Source organism: Equus caballus, chromosome X (assembly GCF_041296265.1).
Source record: "Equus caballus isolate H_3958 breed thoroughbred chromosome X, TB-T2T, whole genome shotgun sequence".
Taxonomy (NCBI): Eukaryota; Metazoa; Chordata; class Mammalia; order Perissodactyla; family Equidae; genus Equus; species Equus caballus.
This window is the reverse complement of record NC_091715.1, coordinates 113212-138879: the sequence shown is the minus strand read 5'-3', so window position 1 is coordinate 138879 and position 25668 is coordinate 113212. Positions and strand designations below refer to the sequence as shown.

The 25668-nt window shown below is 57.1% G+C and overlaps 1 protein-coding gene and 1 long non-coding RNA gene across 4 annotated transcripts in view; one reads left to right on the top strand and one right to left on the bottom strand.

Moving 5' to 3' along the window:
• PPP2R3B (protein phosphatase 2 regulatory subunit B''beta) overlaps positions 1 to 25668 on the top strand; it is a 52393-nt gene that overhangs the window by 18160 nt on the left and 8565 nt on the right. For all 3 annotated transcript variants that reach the window (XM_023633853.2, XM_023633852.2, XM_070257818.1), the window contains exons 2-6: positions 9989 to 10174; positions 22808 to 22911; positions 23026 to 23128; positions 23927 to 24001; positions 25341 to 25427. In XM_023633853.2, coding sequence (XP_023489621.1) covers positions 9989 to 10174; positions 22808 to 22911; positions 23026 to 23128; positions 23927 to 24001; positions 25341 to 25427 — 555 coding nt within the window. The remainder of the gene's footprint in view (positions 1 to 9988; positions 10175 to 22807; positions 22912 to 23025; positions 23129 to 23926; positions 24002 to 25340; positions 25428 to 25668) is intronic.
• Positions 11238 to 25648, bottom strand: LOC138921915 (uncharacterized). Its single transcript, XR_011434916.1, has 2 exons — positions 18182 to 25648; positions 11238 to 18125 (listed from the first exon to the last, which is right to left on the bottom strand). It is a non-coding gene; the product is annotated as an uncharacterized lncRNA (long non-coding RNA).

The following is a 25668-nucleotide window of genomic DNA, read 5'->3' as shown; positions in this document are numbered from 1 at the left end:
TTGTTTCTCGTTGTCCGGTCAGCTCCGTCATCGCTCCGGGGAGCTGGGCCCGGCCTCCCTGGGGGCTGGACCTCTGCTTTTCCCTGCAGCGTCTGCCGTGTCCGTGTGGGGCTCCTGGGGCCGGTGTCGGCCAGCTCTGAGGCGCGTCGTTTCCCCTGGTCGCCTGGCCTGACACGGTCCCTGTCTCTCTCTAGTACTGTCCACACCTCCGCCTCCTGTGCGCACGTCAGTCCAGCCACCCCACGGCCCCTCGACCCTTTTCCGTCTTTTGAAATGTTCACCCTCTGCGCCCTTACGTCTTATGTGGGTCTCTTCTAAATAGACACGATTCTCTTTTTCCTTCTGATCTTCATCTTTGAACTGTGCCGTTTGTCTGTTTCCACGTGTTATGACTGTTCGTCCATCTTGGTGTATTTTCGTCCCGTCCTGTCTTGCCTCCTCTTTGTCTTTTCCTCTCCCACTTTGGAGTATTCCCTTGCGCCTAGCTGACTGCTCATCCTAGAAATGGCCACTACTGGATTTTTCCAGGTGAAAAATTAATACCTTTGCCCTCCAGCTCAAAACACTCAGATGGGGGCCGGCCCGGTGGCGCAGCAGTTAAGTGCGCACATTCTGCTTCGGCAGCCTGGGGTTCACCAGTTCAGATCCCGGGTGCAGACATGGCACCACTTGGCCCGCCATGCTGCGGTAGGCATCCCACATATAAAGTAGAGGAAGATGGGCACGGATGTTAGCTCAGGGCCAGTCTTCCTCAGCAAAAAGAGGAGGATCGGCAGATGCTCAGGGCTAATCTTCCTCAAGAAAAAAAACCAAAACTCTCAGACACTTCCATTCCACGACCCCATTCATTTTACACTGCTGTTGTTGCCTTCAGAGGGTTTTTAAAAAGAAATAAAATCACCTTCTTATGATGATTCACACAGTCAGCATGTTGAGATTTGCCCCCCATACGCCCCTTTCCTGCATCTCCGACCTGCGTCAGGAGCACTTGGCTTCTGCCTGACGCACGGTCCCCCGCACATCCTGGACCAGCGTCTTCTCTTCCGTTTTGGTCTCAAACTGTCTCCGTGTTGGTCTCGTGTGGCAGACACCTCCCTGGAGGTGGCGTTTGGGCGAAAGGGCAGCCGCTCTCCTCCAGCTCTGGCCCTGCATTTCTGTCGAGAAGCTGGCTGCAGGGCTCCTGGGTCGCTCCTTTGGAGACGGTCCCCTTTTCTGTTCCGTTCCGTCTCCTTGTGGCAGGTTCTGAGGCTCTGCCGCTGTCTTGGGTGTTGTCCAGTCTCGTCGTCCGGTGTGCAGTGTGGGTGGCTCCAAGGACTCCTGCTTGGGGTTCCTTGGGCCTCGGGTCTCAGGATGTGTCTCCAGCTCTGCAGCTGCAGGCTCAGCACCTGCGTCTCCTCCCTCCCGGAGCACGAGTCCCTCCCAGCTGTGCTGCTCTGCTCTCCAACCCAGAAAGCAAGTGTGTTTCCTGTTCTTCTGGACGTTTTATTTGGGGCTGTCTTAAGTCTCCTCACTCTTGCATCTTCAAGCCTCTCCCTGTCTTGATATGTGAAGCGTGTCGGCTCTCATTCTCAACGACGCCAGAGTCCGGAGCCTTCGCCAGCCCGGCTGCTCCCTGCTTGCCGGCTCTCCCCCATGGTGCCTTCCTTCCATGTGTGTTTGTGCGTTTTGATCATGAACGCCTCACTTTCCTTGGAACTTGGGGCGTTTTCTGAGTCCCGAGTTGAGGATGGTTCCCCTCAGCGCATCTTGCTGCTTCCGGGCACTGCTGATCTGCGGCAGCCTGACGTCGTCGGCTGGAGGGTTTGGGGACCAGGCACAGGATGTACATTTGGTTTGCACACTTGACTCGGGAGCTTCGCCACCACCCCCCGCCCCCAGCCCCTTGACGCAGCACCAGCTTCCAGGCCTGTGATTGTCCTTTCCTTCCTGGGGTCGGAGGTTGGTGGGGATTTGTTGCCAGTTCATTCTTCTCGCTGCAGGGGCCGCCCCCGGGATCCCGCTCAGGGGGCAGCCTCCGTCGAGGATGCTGGATGTGGCCTCCTGTCCCCGAGCTCTGCAACACTGTGAGGCGACGGTCACTTCACCCCCTTGAGTGCACTCCCTGAGGGCAGCGCCTGTCCAGCCTCTCCTGGCCTCGCTGGGTGCCCCTTCCCAGCGTCCGTGCCCTGAGAGTCCTTCCTCCCTTGCCAGTCCGTGAGGCACTCAGGAAGATGTTTGTCAAGTGCTCTCCCCAGCATTTCCAGCTGCCTTCCTCAGAAGGGCTGGTCTGGGCCCCTGGGTGTTGACAGGGCCACAGAAAGAGCACACGTGTTAGCATTTACCTCTCCCTGAGTCGATGCTGCAAGCCCAGCACCAGAGCTGGGTCATCCAGTGTTGCGCTGTGCCTCAGGGAGTGAGTTGGCGGGAGACGCTTGGTTCCCCGTGAGTGTGAGAGACATGGAAGGTTCCGGGCTGGGAGAGACTCACTGTGGACAGAGGGAAACAGAGTCACGTGGCCAAGTTCTCTGAGGTAGCAGCTTTCCAAACAAAGCGGAAGGTGTTTTCCTTTCAGGGGAGCTCTTTGGGATGTGCGTTCCATCACTGCATATTGTTGGGGGCCTGCTCTGTGCCAGGCACTGGAGGGTAGCTGCACCTTCTAGTTGGGGTGACAGAAAAGCCTGCAGAGCCTGACTGGGGTGACAGTACCTGTGAAGGGGCAGCAGGTGTGGTGGGATGTGTGTTCTGTCAGGGATGACCTCGTGACCTGGGGTGAGGTTCCTGTGAGGGGGCGGCAGGTGGGGTGGGATGTGTGTTCTGTCAGGGATGACCTCGTGACCTGGGGTGAGGTTCCTGTGAGGGGGCGGCAGGTGGGGTGGGATGTGTGGTGTGTAGGATGACCTTGTGACCTGGTGTGATGGTTACTATGAGGGGGCGGCAGGTGGGGTGGGATGTGTGGTCTGGTCTGTCGGGGATGACCTTGTGACCTGGGGTAACGGTTACTATGAGGGGGCGGCAGGTGGGGTGGGATGTGTGGCATGTCAGGGATGACCTTGTGACCTGGGGTGACGGTTGGTGTGAGGGGACGGCAGGTGGGAGTGGGCTCAGGTGGGGGGTGTTGTGTTGTCTGTTGATGACATGCTAGTGGCAGGTGGGATCTGATCATGGTCTTAGATGAGGTAAGGCAGTGTTTGTGGGGTGCCTGGGAACAGTAGGCACAAAGGCCCTGAGGTGGGCAGTGACAGGGGCAGTCGTTGACGCCTCCACACACCCGCTGTCCCCCAGGGAGCTGTGGTGCAGTGGTTCTCAAACTCCTGACCCAGGGGACCGTCCTCCTGTACCAGCGTGTTGGTGGAAGGGACGTGTGGTGCCCTCAAGGGAAGCCCTCCTGCTGGCGGCAGCCAGTGTGGCCATGCGGGGTGTCTGCAGAGCGCTGTCAAGAGCACCAAAGACCTGTGGTTGTGTCTTTGCCCCTAAGTTTGTAGCTGCCTCCCTTCCTCCCTCCCTCCGTCTGCCAAATTCCCCCCGTCCGCATGGCTCTGACCACAGGAGGCCGTCTCTCACTGCGCAGCCCATGTGGGCGCCCTCCCTCCACCATGGTCAAGCTCCTGAGGCAGTAAGCTCGCTCGTGTCCCTCTGCCCGTCCCGTGCTGCCATCCAGAAGGTCATGTCTCATGGAGCCACGCGTGTGCCCTCGAGGTGAGGCCTCAGGGCCCGGAGCAGAGGAAGACAGGAGCTCTGCTGTGTTCCAGGGTCAGAAGGACCCGGGCTGCTGCATGAGGTGAGGGTTTCCTGGAGATCGGCAAGCCGCGCGTCCACCCCCAGGAACAGACACACGAGCTGAGGCAGAGACAGGCCCTCGCGTGGCAACCCTGGGCATGGGGGCCTCACGCATGTGCGTGCGCGTGTGTGTGTGTCTGCATCGCGACCAGCAGGCCCTTCCCCACCAGCCCCGTCTGGGAGACCTGTTTGGCTGTCGGGCCCCATCCCCTTCCTGTTCCTGCCCCTGGAGACAAGCGGACCAGCAGACGGTGGGGCGTGAAGAAGGAGGAATAGGTGACTGAGCCGCTGCCATCGCCGTCGTGGAAATCTCTGCCCCACGTGCTCAGGAAGCGGGTAGAAACCATCAGATGTGGTTCACCCCGTGCGGTGTGAATACTGCCTCCTAGAGCGACCCGCTCAGTCTTTGCAGCTTCGGAAGACGCGTCGGTGTGTCTCCACCCGCAGAGGTTTGGTGAACTCGCTGCTGACGCACGGCTTTGGCCCCTTGCGAGGCCCACACAGGACCTGGGGCTCCCCGTGCCCTTGGCCCAGGCTGGCCCCTCTGCCCGGGTGGCCCATCAGCTTCCCCCTCCTGGACTGCGGCCGGGCCTGCGTCACGGGGGCCCGGTGTCCATCCTCCTTGGACCTGGCCCCCCATGTCCTTGTCTGTACCTCTGGCCTCTCTTGTTCTCCGAGGCCTCCCCGCCCAGCAGGGCCGTGGGAGGGTCGATCGGCCACTGTACAGACCTCAGACGTTGTCCCCGTGGTGCCTGTTGTTCTGAATTCGCGAGCACAGGGCACGTGCTCAGATGTCATAAAGTAGCTCCCAGCGTTGCCTTGGACCATCTGTTAGACCAGCGAGAGAGTGAAGCCGACTACAAACGTGATCTGAAAACTCCCGCGTGGTGACAGACGGCGCAAAGTAAATAAAAAGACGTGGGGCCTGGGGACGCAGGGCAAAACTCACAAAGCCTAAGACACGTGCCGCCCTGGGAACGGTCAGAGGAGGAACAGAAATGACGGCACAGCGTGGAGCAGAGAAGGGGCAGGAAAGACGGTGTCCTTGCCTTTTAGACAAATGAGGAGATGCTCCACCCGGTTCAGAGTACGGTGGGGGTGGAGCATGATGCCCATGTGGTGTTTTGGTTCCCCCAGATGGCGGAACCTCAGTTTGACGGCGCCCTCTGCTGACGGGGCAGGAGGGAAGGCAGTGTCGGAGATGCTGGTGGCCCCCGGAGCTCCTCCCGCAGGAGCACGTGGACGAGCCACACTCTGGCGGTGCTGAGGCCATGCCATGCGGGCCGCGTCCCTGTGCTCCCGTTCAGATCAGGGCCTTTGTAAGCTTCTTGTGCTCGCTCACCTTTAAACAACGCGGGACAGGTGCCCAGCCCGTGGTGGGGACCGCCCACCTTCAGGACTGTGGTGTGTGCAGACACCAGCACCAGGGACACCAGGCCCCCGAAGCTCCCTCAGGAGGTGCTTGCGTGTATCCTCGCGCCCGGGACAGGAGCCACGAGCACTCGCTGCTGCGGTTGCTCCACAAAGGGGCCTGCTGGCCTCCCGCCCTCCCCTCACGCGTGCTGGCGGCCAGGTCACTGCGAGGTCACCAGGGCACAAAGGCCACGTTACTTCCCCAGGCAGAGCTGCCAGGACCCCAGGGCACAGCCTTCCTCACGGATCCCAGCCCGGATTCACGTCTGCGTAGACTGCGGATTCATGAGGAGGTCTGGTCGCCGCGCGTGACTTGTGCAGATGAAGACAGACTTCCTCGTGAGTGTCCGGCGAGGTTCCAGAGCTGTCGCTTGGCAGCCCTTGGGCAGGAAATGTCCCTGTGTCTCCACAGGAGGGGGGACGGATAGTGGGCGTGAGCGACACAGGGCCTGACACCACATGTCCAGGACGCCCCAGTGAGCCCGCCCCGCTGCTCTCAGGGCTTCGTGTGGTGGAGTCAGCATCACACCGTCGCCAGCTGGAGTTTGCCTGTGGCCATCCAGGTGGAGGAGGGCGCCCACGGGGACGCTCGGCCAGCCAGGGGGGCCAGGGTGAGCCTCGTGGTGGATTGCTGTGCACTGACAGACGCAGGAAGATTTGATTTAGGTTCTTTGTCACGTTCTGTCCATTTTGTCAAAGTCCTTTTCTCAGGACCGGCCTGAATATTAACCGTGTAATGGGTCTGGCAGAAGCCACGGTGACAGCAACCTCGTTTTCAGGAATCACACCTGGTCGTAGGCGAGAGGCCGAGCAGTGGGTCTGCATGGAGGCGTAGCAGTGCTGTCATCCCTCTTCCTCGTCCTTTCCCAGGTGACCAGGAGCGTGGCCGCCTAGCGCTGACCAGCAGGGAACGACGTCCCTGTGACTGAGCAACCCAGGGGTCTGTGTCAGCCCAGCCGTGGACTGGGGAGAAGGCACATGGCTGACAACGGCTCCAGAACCTGCCCAGGGGCAGCCACCCCACAGTGTAGGTGCCCTGCCCTCTGCCTGGAGCGCCAGACTCCTGGTGCCTCAGTTTCCCCACCGTGAATACGGGATGCTGGTGGCACGTCAGTCACAGATTGTCCTGAACGCGGCAGTTGAGTGAGATGGCGCATGGGAAGATGTGGTCGGTGCTCAGGAAACACCAACACGGTCTCGCACAAAGGTACAAGCGCAGCGACTGTGGCCGACAGCTCAGGGCATTGGGCTCGCAATTCATTCGGCCTCGCCGGAGAGAGGAAAAGAGAAAGATGGGAAAACGGAACCACCGCCACAGGGGAAGTAAACGTAGGCATTTAGGGGCACAGCAGTTAAGTTTCCAGGCTCCACTTCGGTGGCCTGGGGTTTGTGGGTTCGGATCCCAGGCGCAGACCTGGCACCGCTCGTGAAGTCACGCTGAGGCGGCCTCCCTCATATGAAGTAGAAGAAGATTGGCACAGATGTTAGCTCAGTAACAATCTTCCTCACAAAAAATTTAAAAACCGAAAAACGACCCTCAGTCTTTGTTCAGAAATCGAGGGGAAAAGTTATCTTCCTGAAAGCGAATCCTGGGCACCCCCAGCAGGTCTGTTGAACCGAACCCTCTCCTTCCAAGGAGGCAGCTCTGGGTGTGGCTTCCCCTCCCGCCTGTCCCTGGGCCACGGTGGGTGTGGTTTTGGCCCAGTGCTGCTGTGCAGGGCTGTCACATCAGGACTCAGCGATTCTGACGCTGTAACCCAATCCCCGTGGAACAGGACATCCCGGGCTGGGAGGAGGGGGATCAGCCTGTGTCCCTGGGTGCTGACTCGGCCCGAGTCTCGTGAAGGGTGGGCCCGAGGTCATCGTCCAGCCTCTGCTCTGAGGCTCAGTCCGCAGTGTGGTCCTCGTGCTTCCCACCGTCCATGGCAGACCCGCCTCGCTCAGCACAGCCGGCCTGCAATAGGTGCCGGAACCTCAGGGCCGCCCTTTGCAGCCTCTCCTTTCTGATCGCCACGCCGTCCACACCTGCCTCTCGGCTCTCAGCACTGAGGTGACCCTGCGTCCAACCCCTGACTGTTTTATTTGCCCTGTTGTGATCACTGGGCTCATTGTCGTGCGTCTGCAGGCTCTCCCCATAGCCCCCCAGTACAGCAGACTCACGACAGCAACACCTCTGGACGTGTTGCTGCCGTCTGTGGGTCACGTCAGTGGGGCAGGACAGGAAGCATTTACAAGTGACTCCTCCTCCTAGCGCTGGAGGGAAAACAGACAGGGACACAGGGCGTCCCGGGACGTGACTGAGAGGATGCAAGGCCGTCCCGAGACGTGACTGAGGGGACGCGGGGCCATCCCGAGAGGTGACTGAGTGGGATGTGGGCCACTCCGAGACGTGAATGAGGGGGATGAGGGACCGTCCCAGGATGTGAGTGAGGGGATGCAGGGCCGTCCCGAGACGTGACTGAGGGGGACGAGAGGCCGTCCCAAGACGTGACTGAAGGGGACATGGGGCCGTCCCGAGACGTGACTGAGGGGATGCAGGGCCGTCCCGAGACGTGACTGAGGGGGACGAGAGGCCGTCCCAAGACGTGACTGAAGGGGACATGGGGCCGTCCCGAGACGTGACTGAGGGGGACAAGGGGCCATCCCAAGACGTGACTGAAGGGGACATGGGGCCGTCCCGAGACGTGACTGAGGGGATGCAGGGCCGTCCCGACACATGACTGAGGGGGACGTGGGCCCCTCCCGAGACGTGAGTGAGGGGGACGAGGGACCGACCCGGGACATGAGTGAGGGGATGCAGGGCCGTCCCGAGATGTGACTGAGGGGACGCGGGGCCGTCCTGAGACGTGACTGAAGGGGATGTGGGGCCATCCTGAGACGTGACTGAAGGGGATGCGGGGCCGTCCTGAGACGTGACTGAAGGGGACATGGGGCCATCCTGAGATGTGACTGAGGGGGACGAGGGGCCATCCCAAGACGTGACTGAAGGGGACATGGGGCCGTCCCGAGACGTGACTGAAGGGGACATGGGGCCATCCTGAGACGTGACTGAGAGAACACGGGGCCGTCCCTGAGATGGACTGATGGACTGAGGAGGACGCTAGCCGGTCCCAGAGGCTGCAGCTGGGTTGGGAAGAGGCCCTCGTTGCAGGACAAGATGTGTAGGACACCCACAAGTTTCAGTGTGGAGCCGTGTTGACTGTGTGTCCTGGTGGCAAATTGGTAGTGCTGTTGGTACCTGGTGTTCCAGCCCCTGGTCCCTGTGGCATGAGGCGGTGGCTGCGTGAGCTGTGCTCTGTCACTCGGCCTTGGGGAGGGTGGCTGACATGTGAGTGCCCCGTGGCGCATGGACGGGACCCCTCCAACTGGGCGTCTGGGCCTGCTGGCACTGCTGTTGCTCTGGGTAAGAACCACACTGTGCCCGGTCACTGGGCCCGCCCTGAACCCTCTGTGGCGTTTCCTCGGCCTGCTGTGTTGTGTGTGTGTCTCCTGCACGCTCAGGGTCTGCAGGTCCTATGTGGTCCCGTGGTGTCCCGTGTGCATCGGGTTCCCCAGACCTTGTTGACTTGGGGACCCTCACAGTGCACTCTCCTGACCGTCCGCCCACTCCCGGCCCCATCAGCCCCCGTGGCCTCAGGCATTGGGTTTGTGCTCCTTAGTCCACTCCTTCCCAGGTAGGACGCTGGGCTGTTCCTGACTCTTGAGACTGTGGCCTCGTGTCCCCAGCCATAGAGAATGCAGGGTGTGGACCGGAGCTGCGTCCACGGGCCGGACTGTGCCTCCCTGTCACTGCCCGTCGAGGACAACCGGGTGCCTGGTCCTCGGCGGCCGTCTACGACCCGGCTCCCAGGAGCTGTTTCTGGCCCCAGAAGGCCTCTCCTGAGTCAGCGTGGAGACGCTGCTGAGTCCTGCTGGGCGACCGTGCCCGCTGTGGCGGGAACAGCGAGCCTCATGGCCTCAGCCTCAGAGGAGGCTCAGAGCCTCTCCCCCCACGGTGCTGCAGACCCGGCCCGGGGCCGACTTTCGGCAGTCATTCCTTAACCGGGTCCACTGAACAGCCTCTTTCTGCTTGGGGGCATTTTAAACAACTGTGTTTTATATACAGAGTCCCCCCTTCCGCCTGTAACGACAGCCCCACAGCAGGTCAGCTCCCTGAATCCCCGAGGGCACGTCCCGACACCACTGTGTCTTGGAAAGTGTGTCAGGAGGTCAAACTTCTCCGAGGTCGTTGTTGCTGAAGGTGCTGGCTTCACTTGGGGTGGCTCAGCTGCCGTTCCGCATTCTGGCGAGCAAGAGGCCGCAGGGCCAGATCCTTTCCCGGAGGGCCATCCCAGGTCAGGTGACAGACGTATGTCCCATTCTCCGGGAGGCACACGTGGGAACCAGCGACTGCAGGTGTGGGCTCCAAAGAGAGGCCACACCTGTCCTGGCTGTGAGCGAGCACCGTTGACGGCCCGCCTGGAGGACCCTGACCCCAGGAGGACCGCGGGGCAGTTTCCCCGCAAGGACCTGCGCCGGCCTCCCGGGCAGCCTGGGCCGTCAGCTGTCGCTGTTGCGGGGTCACACTGAGGCAGGGCTGGGGGAGGCTCAGCAGTGTGGGTCAGTGGTACGTGACGCTCCCTTGTGGTGTGTGACCTTTCGGGTGTGGGTGGCCTCGTGGCTGGAGTTGGCCCCCAGGATCGTCTGGCGTTCTGTGCACATTGGGGTTCCGCGGCCCCGTGCGCTCACTTTGAGAACGGTGCCGCCCCTGTCTGTTACGGGTTCATGTGAGGACGGTGTTTCCCGTTCCCAAGTCCTCACCACCTGTCTCATTTCTCAGGTCCAGACGAAGAAGGAGGAGCCCCTGCCGCCAGCCAGCAGCCAGAGCATCCCCACCTTCTACTTCCCCCGAGGCCGTCCGCAGGGGACGGTGAACGTCGATGCCGTCATCGCCAAGATTGAGCGGACCTTTGCCCAGTTCCCGCACGAGAGAGCCACCATGGAGGACATGGGCAAGGTGGCCAAGGTGGGTGCCCCGCGGGCGGCCTCTGGGCAGCACCACGTTCACGGGTTGGTGCTTGTGTTCTGTTTTCAGGATCTGAAACACAGTGCAGACTCTGTATTAACGTTTGTGCCGAATATTGAAGAAGACAGACGCGCCTGTGTGTCGTTGCCCTCCCAGATGGAGCAGCGTTCACCTTTGCGTTTTTTAAGCAACTGATCCCCCGAGGTCCGGCCTGGGCCTTCCTCTGCGCCCTCCCGCCCCGTGTCTCTCCTTGTCTAGGGTGGGTGCCGGTGGGCCCACAGTCCCCTTTGCCCTTGTGCCTCCGGGGTGCTTTCTCTCTCTTTCTTCGTCCCCGCCCTCCCCTCTGGAATGTCTCTTCCTGTTCTGGATGCTGACCCTCCGTCCACGTGTGTTGTGAGCAGGTTCTGTCCCGCCTGCTGAACGGCTCACGTGCTCCCTTTTGATTGCCGTTTTTAGGGCTTGTCCTCTTTTCTTGTTGGAACAGCTTTATTGACATAGAACTCTCGGGCCACAGTTCACCCATTTCAAATGTACAACTCAGCACAACGCAGCGTATGCCCGGAGTTGTGCAGCCGTCACCGTAGTCAACTGGAGGACGTTTTTGTCACCCCTAAAAGAAACCCTGTACCCTTTAGCTGTCATCCCCCTGCCCCACCCCCTGCTAATCCACTTCCTGTCTCTGTAGGTTCGAGTATCCTGGACATCTTATGTAAACAGATGCGTACCGTGTGTGGCTTTTTGCGTCTGCCTTCCTTCCCTCAGCACACAGCCAGACCCCGGCGACACGGCGGGCTCGGCTCCAGGCCCCCACAACAAAGTGAATGTCGCCATAAAGCGAGTCACACGAATTGTTTGGTTTCCAAGTGCAGATAAAAGTTAGGTTTATGCTATGCTGTAGTCTAAGTGGGTGATAGCATTGTGGCTAAAGAAAAGTGCATACCCTAATTAAAAAATACCATATTGCTAAAAAACGCTAACCAGCACCTGAGCCTTCAGCACGTCCTCTTCTCTTTGCTGCTGGAGCGTCTGGTGAAAAACGCAATAAAGCGCAGTAAAGCGAGGAGCAAGAAAGGAAGTGCTTTATTGCAAAATAAAGCAAAAATACGCGTGAGCCTGTGTTTTCAAGGTTCGTCCGCATTGGGGCATGTCGGTGCCACGTCCTTTCAGTGTCCCGTTGTGCATTTATCTGTTCATCAACTGATGGACGTCTGGGTCGGCCCACCTTTGGGCTGTGGTGCACAGGGCTGCTGGAACACGCGTGTGCGAGTCTCGGCGTGCGGGTGTAGGGTTCTCTCGGATACACGCGCCTAGGAGTGGAATCGCTGGGACACATGGCGACACCATGTTTAACGCTTTGAGGAGCCACAAGACCGTTTCCCAAAGCAGCTGCCCTGTTTTGCGTTCCTACTGGCAGCGTGGGAGGGTTCCCATCTCGCACACCCTCGCCAGCACTTGTTGTCTTGCTGATTGTAGACAGCGTGTCCTATTTGTGCATCTTCTTTCTAGAAATGTTTGTTTAGATCCTGTGCGCGTTCTTTAATTGGATCGTCACTTTATTGTCCAATTGTAAGAGTTCTTTATATATTCTAGATTCAAGTCCCTTATCCAATACTTGGTGTGCAGACATTTTCTCCCATTCTCTGAGTTGTTTTTTCTTTTTTTCAATTATACGTACTCAGCACCTGAAAAACTGAGAATTGACCTGAGCTCTTTTTAACTTTTCTTTTGCTGAGGAAGACTGGACCTGAGCTAACATCTGTGCCAGTCTTCCTCTATTTTGTATGTGGGCTGCTGCAACAGCATGGCTTGTTGAGCGGTGTGTGGGTCTGTGCCCGGGATCTGAACCCACCAACACTGGGCCACCGAAGCAGAGTGTGCAAACTGAACTACTGCACCCCCAGGCTGACCCCTTTTTTCAGTTTTTGGTAGTCTTCCATGATGCCAGAAAGTTTTTGTTTGTTTGATAAAGTTCATTTTATCTATTTTTTCATTTGTTGCCCGTACTTTTGTTGTCACATCCAAGAAATCATTGCCAGATGCAAGGTCATGAAGATTTACTTTTGTTTTTTCCTGAGAGTTTCTAGTTTCGGCCTTTACGTCTAGGTCTTTGATCCATTTTGAGTTAGCTTTTGAATATAGTGATGCAGCGGTCAAACTCCATTTTTTCCGTCTAGAAATCCAGTTGTCTCAGCACCAAGGGTGAAGAGACCGTTCTTTCCCCATCCGGCGGCCCTGGCCCCCTTGTTGAAAATCAGTTCCCCGTGAATGTGAGGGTTTGGTACTGGATTCTGATTCTAGCCCTTGACCCGTCCTTGTGTCTTTATGCCAGTCCCACCCTGTCTTGATTACTGCTGCTTTGTAGTCAGTTTTGAAATGGGGACGTGTGAGTGCCCCAGCTTTGTTCCTTCTCAAGCTTGTTTTGGCTCTCCGTGGACCCTTGCAACTCCTTATGGATTTTAGGGTCAGCTTGTCAGTTTCTGCAGAGACGCCAGCTGGGGTTCTGCTGGGCCCGCGTTGACCCTGTAGATCGGTGTGGGGAGCATGGCCGTCGTACTACTGTCTTCTCATCCGTGTACACAGGACGTCTCCCACTTATTTAGGTCTTAGTTTCTTTCGAAAATGTGTTGTAGTTTTCAAGTATAAGTTTTGCACGTCTTCTGTTAAATTTGTTCTGAAGCATTTTATTCTTTTTGGTGCTATTATAACTGGAATGCGTCTCTAAATTTTATTTTCGGCTTGTTCATTGCAAGTGTATAAAAATGCAGTTAATTCCTGTGTACTGATCTTGTATCCTGCAGTCCTCTGAACTCATTTATTCGTTCTAATAGTTTTTTAGTGTATTTGTTAGGATTTTGTGTGTACGTGATCATGTCACCTGCGGCTAGAAATAGTTTCGCTTCTTCCTTCCCGGTGTGGATCTGTTATTTCCTCGTCCCGCCCGACTGCTCTGGGAAGAACCTGCAGCGTCGTGTGGTGTTGATGTCCGAGAGTGGAGATTCTTGATCCTGGCCTTGGGAAAAGCATCCAGTCCTTCACCGCTAAGCATGCTGTGAGCGTGGGTTTTCACAGATACCCTTCATCGGGTTGGGGACATTCCTTTCCATTCCTGGTTTGTTGAGCGTTTTTATCAAGAAAAGATGTTGGCTTGGTCGGATGCTTTTCCTGTGTCTGTTGAGAGGCCCGTGTGGTTTGGTTCTTTATTCTATGGATGAGGCGCGTTACGTGAGCTGGTTTTTCCAATGTTAAACCAACCTTGCGTTCTGGAGCAAATTCCACTTGGCCATCGTATGTGGTCCTTTTTCTGCGTGGCTGGATTTCACTGGCTGGTGTTCTGTGGATGGTTTTTGTGTCCGCATCCAGAAGAGATACTGGCTGGCAGTTTTCCTGTGATTCCTGTGTCTGGTTTTGGTATTAGGGTAACACTGGTCCAAGAGGAAGATCGGAAGTGTCCCCTTCTCTTCTGTTGGAGATCGCCTTTTTAAATTTTGTTTTATAAGTATGTAAAAACATACATGGTTCCAAGGTCAAAACTCACAAACCAGATATATTCTCATAAGTCCAGAGTCTACCCCTGTCTGTTCAACTGTGGTCTCTTCCTCCCCCATAAGTAACAGTTTTCATAACTTTGGCTTATCCTTTATGGTTTTATTTTTTTAATATGAGCAACTACATACAAATATACGTCTGTGTATGTACACACATATTTAATTTCTTCCATTTCTTGGATGAGAAGTAGCACCCTGTTCTACGCTTGGGTGTGTTCTCTCTGAACATTATGGGTGGCGATCACTCCCCATTGGCGAGGTGGTCCTCGCTTTGCATGTTAGTGTGGGAGCATAAAAGTGACCCCACGAGCTGAAACCAGTGTAGCTTTTCTACTTCTTTGGCGGCTTTTTCCGGGCACAGTTGCTGTGCGAGAAACAGTGGGTGTGTGCTGTGTACAGCTTGGTGAGCTCCAGTGGGCCCTGTCAACCCGTCAGCACAGTCAGCATGATGAGCGTCTCCACTGGCCCCTAAACTCTGCTCGATTCTCATCCTCCCGCTCCCAGCCCCAGGCTCCCTGTGGGCACTATTGATTAGAGATTTCTAGAATTGTACATAAACTAAATCATTCTGCAGATACTTTCATTCTTTCTATGGTGGTAAAATTCACATAAAGTTCCACCAGCATTCTAGCCGTTTTAAGATGTACAATTCAGGGGCCTTTATTTCATAGACCGTGTTGCACAACCATTACCACTGTCTGGTTCCAGAACATTGACATCCCCCTACAAGGGAATCCCGGGCTCTGTAGCAGTCACTCCCCATTCCCCACCCCCAGCCCCTGGCAACCATGCGTCCCCTTTCTGTCTGTGGATTGGGCTGTTGTGGACATTTCCTATCCATGGGATCACACAGTCTGTGTCCTTCTGTGTCTGGCTTCTCTCTCTGAGCATCATGTGCTCAAGGTCCATCCACGTTGTAGCCGTGTCAGGGCTTCACTCCTTTTCATAGGCAAGTAATATTCCACTGTACAGATGGACCACATTCTGTTTATCCGCTCCTCCATAGATGGATGTTTGTGTTGTTTCCACCTCTTGGTGATTGTAAATAAGCGTTTGAATCCCTGTTTTCAGTTGTTTTCTGTGTGTGTGTGTGTGTGTGTGTGTGTGTGTGTGTGTGTATGCACACACACCGAGGAGTAGAATTGCCGGGTTATATGGTGATTCTCTCTCGCACTTATCGAGGAACCACCCAGCTGATTCCCACAGCAGCTGCATCATGTTGCATTCCCTCCAGCCGTGTGCGAGGATTCCGGGGGCTCCACGTCCTCAGCACACCTGGTGACCCTCTTCAAGTTTAGCCTTCGTCTTGGTTCAGGCCGCTGTCACTATGCAGCACAGTCAGGGGCTTACAAACAACAGACACTCATTCCTCTCCGTTCTGGAGGCTGGACGTCCAAGATCAAGGTGCCAGCGGATCTGGTGTCTGGTGAGGACCTGTTTCCTGGTTCACAGGTGGCGTCTCCTCGCTGTGTCCTCACGTGGTGGACGGGGCGAGGGAGCTCTCTGGAGTCTCTGTTGTAAGGACACTGATCCCGTTCATGAGTGCTCCACCCTCATGACCCAACCACCTCCCGAAGCCCCACGTCCTCGTACTATCCCACTGGGGCTTAGGGCTTCCACATAAGACTCTGGGGGGACACAGACATTCAGGCCGTAGCAGCTTCTGACGGGTACGTAGAGAGCTCCTTGTTGTTTTAATTTGCGTTTTTCTAACGAGTGACAGTATAGCGCATCTTTCCACGTGCTCATTTGTCAGCGTGTATCTTCTTTGAGGACATGCCTGTTCAGATCATTTGCCCATTTTTAAAATGCGGTGTTTTCTTACTGTTGAGTTGTGTGTCCTTTTTCTGTATTCCACATTCAAGCCGTTTGTCTGACCTATGGGTCGCACGTGTGTCCCCCCAGTGTGTGGCTTGTGTTGTCATTCTCTTAACCGTGTCTTTAGAATTGCAACAGTTTTTAATTTTGATAACATCGAGTTTCCAGATTTTTTCCTGTGTCGTTCACGCATTTGTTGCCTGTAAGGAAATCTTGGCAAACGCAAGGCCACTGAGATTTTCTCCCGTGTGTTCTTCTAGGAGCTGCTACATTTACCTTTTCCTTCAATAATTTTGAGTTGGTCTTTCGCACGTGGTGTGAGGTGATTGTCAAGCTGCCTCTTTTGCAGACGCTGCTCTGTGGTTCCAGAACCACTTGTTGAAGAGCGTGTCCTCCCGGTGGCCTGCCTGCCCCTTGCCCCACGTCAGTTGACGGTACGCGTGTGAGTCCGTTTCCGGACTCCGCTGTCTCAGCGATGCGTGTGTCCGGCACCCCAGCAGGGGCTGTCTTCACACAGCAGCTTCATCATTGGCGCACATTCGGGAGGTCCTGGTCTTCCGTCCTCCTCCTCCTTTTCTGGGAGCGCCGTGACTCTTCCAGCTTCTCTGCATTCCCACGTGAGTTTTAGAGTCATCCCCGCGTCCGCAGAAAGAGCCGCTGGCTTTGGGCTGGGACGGCTCTGAGTGTGGATGAATTTGGGGGAACCACCATCGCGACAACATCAACTCTTCCCACTTAGGACACGGCATTTCCCTGCCTCTATCCGAGTCTTCCGTTTCTCTCCGTTCCATCCCGTGGTTTTCATTGTACACGTCGTGTTCATCTCTTATCAATGTGTGAGCACTCGGGCATCACCAAGCGTTTCCTATTTCTGATGACACCGTAAATAGCATTGTCTTACTTCAGTTTATGAGTGTTCCTCGCAAGTATATAGAACTACTACTGATGTTTACATGTTGCCTTCGTATCTTGTGACCTAACCTCACTCACGACGTAGATTTTCTCGGGTCGATGAAGAGAGTCTCGCAGACGCTCACGTCCTCTTCTAATAAAGGCAGGTCAGTGGTTCCGTTGCAGTCTGTCTGGTATTTCCCTTTCCTGCCTTGTCGCACGGGCGGGACCTGTGCTGCGGTGTCGATGGCACAGGCCTCGCCTCTCCCAGCCCCGGGAGCGTCGGGCTGCCTCCACGGGGTGGGGTGGGGCTGGCGTAGGCGTCTCCACCCGTCCCGGCAGCTCCGACTGCGTCTACCATGCTGGGCGCCCTTTGAACATCGCGACGGTGTGTTCCCGCTGGTCCAGCGCTTTTCCGCGTGTGCGCAGTGACTGACGAGCGAATGTTGACCCACCTGCCTCTGGATGAGTCCCTTGTCCGCCTTTCCTGTGCCTTTGGGTTCTGACTGCTCGTGCCTCCTTAGGGCTTCATACCTAGGTTCCGAACCAGGTGGCCTCTGGTTGTCTTTCCTGGGATTTCGGTGTCAGGATGATCTGGCCTCACAGAATGGATCCTTATTAATCTCGTTTCCAGAATCATTGGTTTACAATTGGCGCTATTTTTTTTACTTAAATGTCTGCGAGAATTCACAGTGAAGCCGTTTGGGATTGGAGTTTTTTCTCTCTGGGAAGGTTCTGAACTATAATTTCCTCTTTTTTTTTTTAACAGGTGGAGGTTGCTGGCATTTTCTTGCATGGCATTTGACTGCGTGTGTCTTTCTGAGTCTCTGTCCAGGTCGCCTGTGCTGAATTTGCTGGCACGCGCCGTTCGTAAGATTCCACATTTCAGGGCCTGTAGGGGTAGCTCTGTCTTGGGCACGTGTGTCTTCTCTTCTTATTCCAGTCACTTCGACCAGAAGTGTTTTAATCGTCTGCTCTTTCCCAAGAACTACCTTCTAGTTTTAGTGATTTTATGGAATTATTTTCTATCACCTTGATTTCAGATCTTTTCTTTGGTGTTTCCTCTCTTCTGCTTCTTTTATGGCTAATTTCTTCTCTTTCCAGCTTCTTAACGAGGCAGCGTTGGCCCTTCAGCCTTTCTTCGTTGCTAACGGAAGCGTTGTTAAAATTGCTGTAAACTTCCTTCTAAGCCGCGTACCCGACCCACGCATTCGTGGCTTGGTTTATTTTCATTTCATTCCTTGCTGGCTAGATTCAGATTTGCCTAGTAGTTTCTCTTTGCTCCATGAGGAGTTTAGAATTCCGTTGTTTTGATTTTCAAGTTTGCGGTTTCCTCAGACATCATTTTGTTATTGATTTCTACTTTGATTCTGGACTGGGCAGGGAAATACACTCATTTCTGTCCTTTTGAATATGCTCAGACTTGCCTGAGGGCGAGAGGTTGGTAGGTGTCCATGTGCACTTGAAGATTCATTGGGTCTTGAATGTCAGCTTGCTGTGTGGGTTAGGTAGTGTTATCACCACGTTGTGTTTCTGCAGATTTTCTGCTGGTTCCATCAGTGTTCGAGACTAGTTCTGAGATCACCACTGGTGACTACATTTCCTCCTTGCAACCTGTTGGTTCTGCTTCCTGAACACTGAGAACTCTGTCCTCCTCGTGCCCTGTGACCCTCTGGGAGAGTGTGGTGCTGAGGGACCTCTGTCCTCCTCGTGCCCTGTGACCCTCTGTGGACAGTGTGTGGGGCTCAGGGACCTCTGTCCTCCTCGTGCCCTGTGACCCTCTGTGGAGAGTGTGGTGCTGAGGGTCTCTGTCCTCCTCGTGCATTCCCCTTTGTCATCACAGCTCTGCCCTTGTGTTCTCTGGTCACCTCCGTCTTCAGTTCCCTACTTTTGGGTATCGGTCGACCCACACGGGAACAGTGCTGTAAACCACTGAGTAAATAACCTTCTGATGCACACTGAACAGGGACACTCTCCTTCCCTGCACTGAGTGCTCCTGTGACCTGAGTCTGGCTCCTCTCTAGCTGCCAGCTGTTGTCCTGCAGCTCAGTTCTGACCCTCTGCCTGCAGCCGCTGTCACATCCCTCGGTGATGGCCACGCCCATGCACTGCCCCGTTCATATGCCAGACCCACGTCCAGGTTTCCAGCTCTGCCCTGGCCCCACCTGCTGTAGATTCAGGGGTTCCCTCGCCCCCTCTCGGCTGCGGTCATTTGCTGTAACAGCTCACAGAACTCAGGGACACAGTTACTTTCATGTCCGGTGCATCATATAATAAAGCACACCTTTTAGGGTAGACTTGAGCAGACAGGTGCCAAAGCACGCAGGGCGAGTTCCCGTGCAGCCGCCTCTCTTCCCTCAGAAATGGGGTGTGCCGCCCTGCCGACATGTGGCCACGCTTGCTAACCCGCGAGCTCCCAGACCCCGTTGTTTTAATGGCGGCTTCACTCTGCAGGCAGGATGTCATTTCCCCAGTGTCCAGCCACTCCTTCCCCTGAGGAGGGTGTGGGCACAGAGCTCCCACCTTCTAGTCATGACATGGCCTTTCGGGTGACCAGCCCCGTCTGGGAGCCAGGAAGAGTCACCTCATTAGGACAAGACCCTCCCATCACCCAGGAAATGCCGAGGGGTTTAGGAGCTGGGTGTCAGGAACCAGCGGCAGGAACCAAATATTAGAAGAACGGATGCTCCTGGCACCCCTGTCTGTGAGAGGATTCAAAGCTTCACAAGCTCAGTGTCAGGAACCAGGGGCAGGGGCCACACGCATACAGTTCTTATTCACACACAGAAGAATGTTGATGAACCTCAGGTGCATTTTGCTGCTGGAGGAAGCCAGGCCCCAAAGGCCGCAGGTGGCCTGATTCCATTTACGTGAGCGTCTGGAAGAGCAACGCCATGGGGACTGAAGAGAGCACGGGGGCTGAGGGGGCCGTGCACGTGTAGCAGGTGTCCACTGGAGGGGCAGTGACGGCACGGCCCTCCCCTGACTGTGGGGCGGACGCGGGCTCTGGGGCCCGTCTGCACGGTGCAGAGTGCGTCTCCCTGTGTGCCTGTTAGAGAAAACCCCTTACCAAGTACAAGCGTGTTATGTGACGTGTTTTTCCTTCGTAGCGACAGTCTTACAGTATTTAAACAAAGTTCCCTTGTGTCTTTTACGTTTTGGAGTGCGTGTTTCCCATTCACTTCAGAATATGCACAGAGAGTCCCGGGAGGTAATTCAGGTCACCATCGAAGCTTTAGGACTGACCTTCCAGCGGCCTGTGGGACGGGTGGGCTTGGCCCTCCAGGCACACCACACCTTCCAGGAGCCGTTACTGGAGGGGCGCCCCTACCGGGAGGGGCACCAATGTGCACAAGCCGCTGGGGGTGGACGCCAGAGCCGTCCCCCCCAAGTCCTAATCTAGCGGGTTTTCACCCACCCACGTGCCACCCCCCGGCGTGAGACGCTGGGCATTCCTGGCAGCCAGGTCGGCCCCTCCATCACCAGCCCGTGCTCTGAGCGTCTCCTGGACATTCCCACGTCCGCTCTCCGGCCAGTGTGCCTCCGTGAGGTGCATGCACAGCTGCGCGCAGCCAGACTGTTCTTCCCATCGCTGCACCTCAGTCCACTGTCTGGCCTGAGCATCCTCCCAGCAGCCCCTTGTGCCCCCTTCATGCCAGCACCCCACAGCCATGAGTGTTCCAGTTTGTCCCTCCAGCCCGGCGCCCAGACAGCTGGTGTTTCCATCTGGGTCATTGTGAATAAAGGCCCTGCGAACATTCTCGTCGAGTCTGCTGGGCGTGAGCCACGTCACTGTTGTTTCCTCCTCAGAGGACAGCTCGGGCTGTGGGCGTGCGCAGGGCCCGTTCTCAGTAGGTCCTGTCAGACCATCCTTGCAGGCGCCCCAGTCCCCTCACCTGGCCACGGCCTCCCTGCCAGCGCCCAGGACATGCAGTCCTCCCAGCAGGAGCCCGTCTCACAGGCCTTTCTGTCGGCCCCTCTTTAAGCTTTGCATTGGCGTCTCCCTCCGAGCATCACCATCTCCCTCGGAGCGTCGGCAGTGGGCGCGTTCCCCACTCCCCGTCCCCGGGGGTCCTTTCCTCTGGAGCGCCCTCGACGGCTGTTGCTGTGCGGTGTTTGCCTTTGGCGTGTCGATCGGCACTTCCTTACGCTCCTGCATGTGAGTCCTGTCAGACGCGGGCGTCGCAGACATCGGTCCCCAGCCACGTCTGTGTTGTCCTCGTCTGGGCGGCGTCTTCCGAGGAACAGTGATGAGCGGTGGAGGGTGCCGCTGCCCGTCTTCTCCTTCGGGGTTGACGGGGTTTTGTGTCCTGCTTGAGGCATTTCTGCTGCTCCCGAATCAGGGAGATCTTCCCTTGCGTTTTCTTCCAGCAGGTTTACTGGTTTCCCATTCGCATTTGGGGCCGGGAGCCATCACGCCTTTGTGGTGCGCGGGGTGAAGCAGGGTGTCCCCTCCGCCTGCCGCGCCTGCCGCCCTCACTGAAGACGTGCGTTCCCCGCTGAGTGTGCGCAGCCTCTGTGCTGAGTAGCTGACCAAGCGTGGGGTCTGTCCCTCACCTCTGCTCCCTCCCCTTGTGCTCGTGGCTCCCGCCCTCGGACAGTCTGTTCTGATGCGACCGTACGGGACGTCTTCAGAGTCCGTGCGTTGCCACGAGCTTCAAAATCGGCTCATGTTTCCACAGAAACTCACCCTGCTGGATCGTGATCGCGTTGCGTGAATGTGTTTGTCATTGGGGAACAACCGACATTTCAACAACGCGCAGTCCTCCTATCCAGGAACACGGGATGTGCCTCCATCTCGAGGGTCTTAATTTCTCCCAGCAGCGTTGCTCTGGAGAGATCGCACGTGTTTTTCGTGAGATTTATTTACAGGTTGATTTTTTTTTTAAATGCTTTTGATAGATGGCGCCATTAAAAATTTCAGTTTCTAACGTTTTGTTGGTAGGATATTGAAATACAGTTACTTTCTGCATATTGTGCCTGGATCCAGCAACTTTGCAAAAGTCACTTGTGGAGTCTAGTATTTTCTGATCTTGCAGATTTTCTGCACGCTGTCCCATGTTTGTGAATCACGTCCGTTTTTGCCTCTTCCTTTCCGGCCTCTGTGTCTGTGACTCGTCTCTGCCCTGCTGACCTGGCTGGGTCCCCTGGCTCCCCCGTCCCAGCTCCGGGGTGGGCGGGGGCCTTCACATGTCGCCCTTGCTCTGATGCGAGCTGTGGGGTTTCCGTGACACCTTCCCTTAGAAGAAGGGGTTCCCGTCTGTCCTTAGTGTCCTGTCTGTTGTCTGATGATGACCTTTCATTGTTGGGTTCAATTTGCTAACGTGGATTTTGTGCAGGACTTCAGCATCTGTGTCCATGAGAGACGACCGGCCTGCAGTCGCCCTTGTGTCCTTGACAGGTTTCCGTATCCAGGACGTGCTGGCCTCAGAGCAAGACCTGGGAAACGTCCCTTTTTTATTCTTGCCAGACTTTGTATACGATCAGCAGGATTTCTTCCCTAACGTCCGGAAGAATTCACTGGCAAAGCCTTCTGGGTCTGAATTGGTGGGAAGTTTTAAGTTACGGGTTCACTTTCTGCAAGAAGTGTAGGCGAGAGCGTTAGTCAGGTCTGTTGTCCATTCCCCCTAAGCTGCCGTGTTTATTGGCATAAAGTTATTCCAGTGTCCACTCCCCGTCTTTTCAGTGCTGTGGATGGCGGTGGCCGCTGGCACTGCTAACTTCTGTTTTCTTTCTTTGGTTCTTGAGGAATTTTGCAAAGTGGTAACTAACCGTTGAAAATCTTTTCAAAAAGAACTGACTTTTGGTTTTGTTGATCTTCTCTACTGGCTGTTTGTTTGTTTTTCTTTCACCTCTGCCCTTTATGGTTTTTCTTCCTTCTTTTCCTTTTTTGAGACAGAAGCTTAGATCGATGGTTTCCAGCCGCCTTTCCCGGTACACGTGTTTAAAGTCACTGCTGCCTTCCAAAGTTTGATGTGTAACATTTTCATTACTGTCGTTTGAAGATATTTTCTGATTTATAGTTTATCAATGAGATGACCTCATTCACAAGCTATTGTCACCGTCTTTTGTCTCGCTCGTGGGACGGGAAGCAGGCTGCTTGATTCCCGGGGTTTGGGCCTTGCTGGCTGCTGCAGCTGGGACGGCGCGTGTGCTCTGAGGAGGTGGTGGGGACCCCGGGGAGGGGGTGGGGGCCCCGCTCCGGAACCAGTTTCCGTCGCCGCCAGCGGAGGCATGAGCGCACCTTTGGGTTTGGCAGGAACGCGGCGCCCCCTCACGGTGCCAGCCGGGTTCAGTGGGGCCGTCTTCGCGGTGGGGTCCCTGGGCCGCGTCTGGGGCGGGTCGGGGGGCGAGGCGCTGACCCCTGTGCCCTCCCCAGGCCTGCGGCTGCCCGCTCTACTGGAAGGGGCCGCTCTTCTGCGGGGCCGGCGGTGAGCGCACGGGCGCCGTGTCCGTCCACAAGTTTGTGGCCATGTGGAGAAAGTGAGTCCTGGGGGCCGGGGCGGGGGCGCGGGGGGGCGGACACCAGCGTGGGGCGCCTCCCTCAGCGCGCAACCCCCGCACGCCCGGAGGCCGCTGGACGCCCTTGTGTTGCAGGGTCCTGCAGACCTGCCACGACGCCGCTGCCAGGTTCCTGCACCTGCTCGCCAGCCCCGGCTGCCCCTACCTCGTGCAGGACGACTTCGTGCCCTTCCTGCAGGTACGCCCGCACCGCCGCCCGCACACGGGCCACACAGCGCCACCCGCGCACCCCTCACTCCCTCACAGGCACATCCACACCACACACCCTCGCCCTCACAGGTGTGGCCCTGTGTCTACACTGCACACAGGTTGGGAGTCTGGCTCCCTTCCCTCAGGGTGCTTACTCCTCCCACAAAGCTGGGTCACGGACCACGGCTGCAGTGCAGTGCGCGTGGGGGACAGTGCAGACCTTCCCCTGGCCGTGACCTGAGCCCGCGGAGTCATGCAGACGAGGCAGCAGGGCCCCGGGCGTCTCCGTGAAGCACGTCACAGTGTTGAGAACGTTCGGCTCCCTGTGCTGCGCTAGTTCCCTTTAGGACCGTTTAGTGCTGCTTCTGCAGACGGGGCGACTAGAGCGGAGTCAGCTCCGTGTCCCCAGGAATGTTCTGAGCGACTGAAGGACCAGAACCATTTGGGTCAACATGGTTTACAGCTTCATATGCTTGTAGTTCTTCGTAAACTGGGATACTTCACGGGGACTCACATGTCGGTGCTTGTGTACCTGTGTCGAGTGACACTGGATGGTGAGAGGGACCCCGAAGGCTTTGTCCAGACGGTCCTGTGCTCTCTTGGCTCGTGGACCCGCTGATTCAGATCATCGTGCATCTGACGGGACTTTGTGCGAGCTGCTGTGCGGCCGGGTGTTGCTGAGCAGCGGCCTCTCGCTGCAGGAGCCCCTGTGGGTTATGACACAGACATGTGTTGCGCTCTGGGGGCGACAGTGGGTCCCAGAGCGGTGTCTTGTCCCCGTGTGCAGGACGTGGTGAACACGCACCCCGGCTTAGCCTTCCTGAAGGAGGCCTCGGAGTTCCACTCCCGCTACATCACCACCGTGAGTACCCAGCCCCCGCTGGCGCCTGGGCCCATCCCCGCTGGGAGCGCGTGGAGACCCAGCTTCCCGGGCGCTGTGGCCCTTCCGGTCCTGTCTTCCTCGCCCGTGCACACGATGTCAGTAGTTGTTGCTCCGTGGGAGGTGGGGCCTCATTCCCAGGCAGGAGGCACCGCGCTGTCTCATGTGTCCACACTCAGACTCCAGCCGAGTCAGGTGCCGGGGAGGGGACATTCCAAAGATGCGTGTGTTGCGTTCACACTCCCCGGGCAGGAACAGTTGGCCTTGGGCCGCTCCCCTGAGGATGTCTTAGCTTCAGGGGAGGAGATGCGCCCTTTCCTGGAAGCAACGCATGCCAGCGCCGGCCCCCCTGGGATCCGTGGATGCTCGGGCCCAGCCCTGCCCCCCACCCCTGCCCATCACAGAACCGCCTGTGGAGCCAGGTCTCCCGCCCACTCTCCTCCCCGGGTCAGCCTCCGCCCCAGCTCCAGACCAAGGGGCACAGCTGGGGCCCCCCACAGTCTGCCCTGTGCACCCGGCTGGGAGCCCTTGTCTGTCCCTAACACACAGAGTGCATGTGTGCGGAGCTGCGGGTGTGCCCGCGTGTGCCACAGCCACCTGTCAGTGCTCCACGTCACCCCACAGGGGTCCTTAGGGAGGAACGACGATGGCAATTGTGTTTCATACCCAGAACATCGAGTGCTGAATGTAAACGAGGCCTCGTGGGGGTGCTCCTCACACACACTGTCCTCACTGCACAGGGGCAGGTGAGGGGACGTCCCAGGTGAGGACAGGTGAGGGGAGGTCCCAGGACGAGGACAGGTGAGGGGCCGTCCCTGAGTGGAGCAGGGCTGAGCCTGGCGCACGGTGGGCCTCCCTGTTCAGGTCACCGTCGCTGTGCAGCCTGAAGTCACTGTCATCCTGCAGTGGTGAGCTCAGTGTGAAAGTGTCAGAGCCAGCTTTTCCTCCAGGCCCCACGGTGGTGTGGACTTCCAGGGGCTCCCGTCCACGGCCCCGCCCGGCTCAGGCATCCAGCTCACGCGCGGGCCCAGCCGAGGGTGCCCGATGCAGACGACTCCCAGTGGGCAGCCGGCAGCCCCTGCCAGTCCTCTGGGGCCCCCTGCCCCAGGACGCTGGATCTCGTCCTGACCCAACCGTCTGACACGTGCACGGCGGGCGCCCTCTGCTGGTGACATGGGGTCCTGCAGCCCAGGGGGGCCGAGTCCCTCCTGAGGTCAGACAGAAGCTCACAAGCAGGACCAGGAGGGGTCACGTGTGGGTCATGTCTGAGGAGCTGCGGCCCCCAGCGTGGTGGCGCTCAGCTGACAGCCCCCCTCCACAGGTCATCCAAAGGATCTTCTACACGGTCAACAGGTCCTGGTCAGGGAGGATCACCTGCGCGGAGCTCCGGAGGAGCACGTTCCTGCAGGTGGGCGGCCCGCTGGGGCAGGAGCTCTTCACTTTCACCCACCCATCCAGTTACCACCCACCCACCCACTCATCACCCTCCATCCATCTACCCATTTACCACCTACTCACCCATCTACTCATTTACTCTCCGCCATCCAGCCATCCACCACCCATCCATTTACCATCCACTCACCCATCCATACGTCTACCATCTATCCATCCATCCAATATCCATCCAGCCACCCACCCACCCACCCATC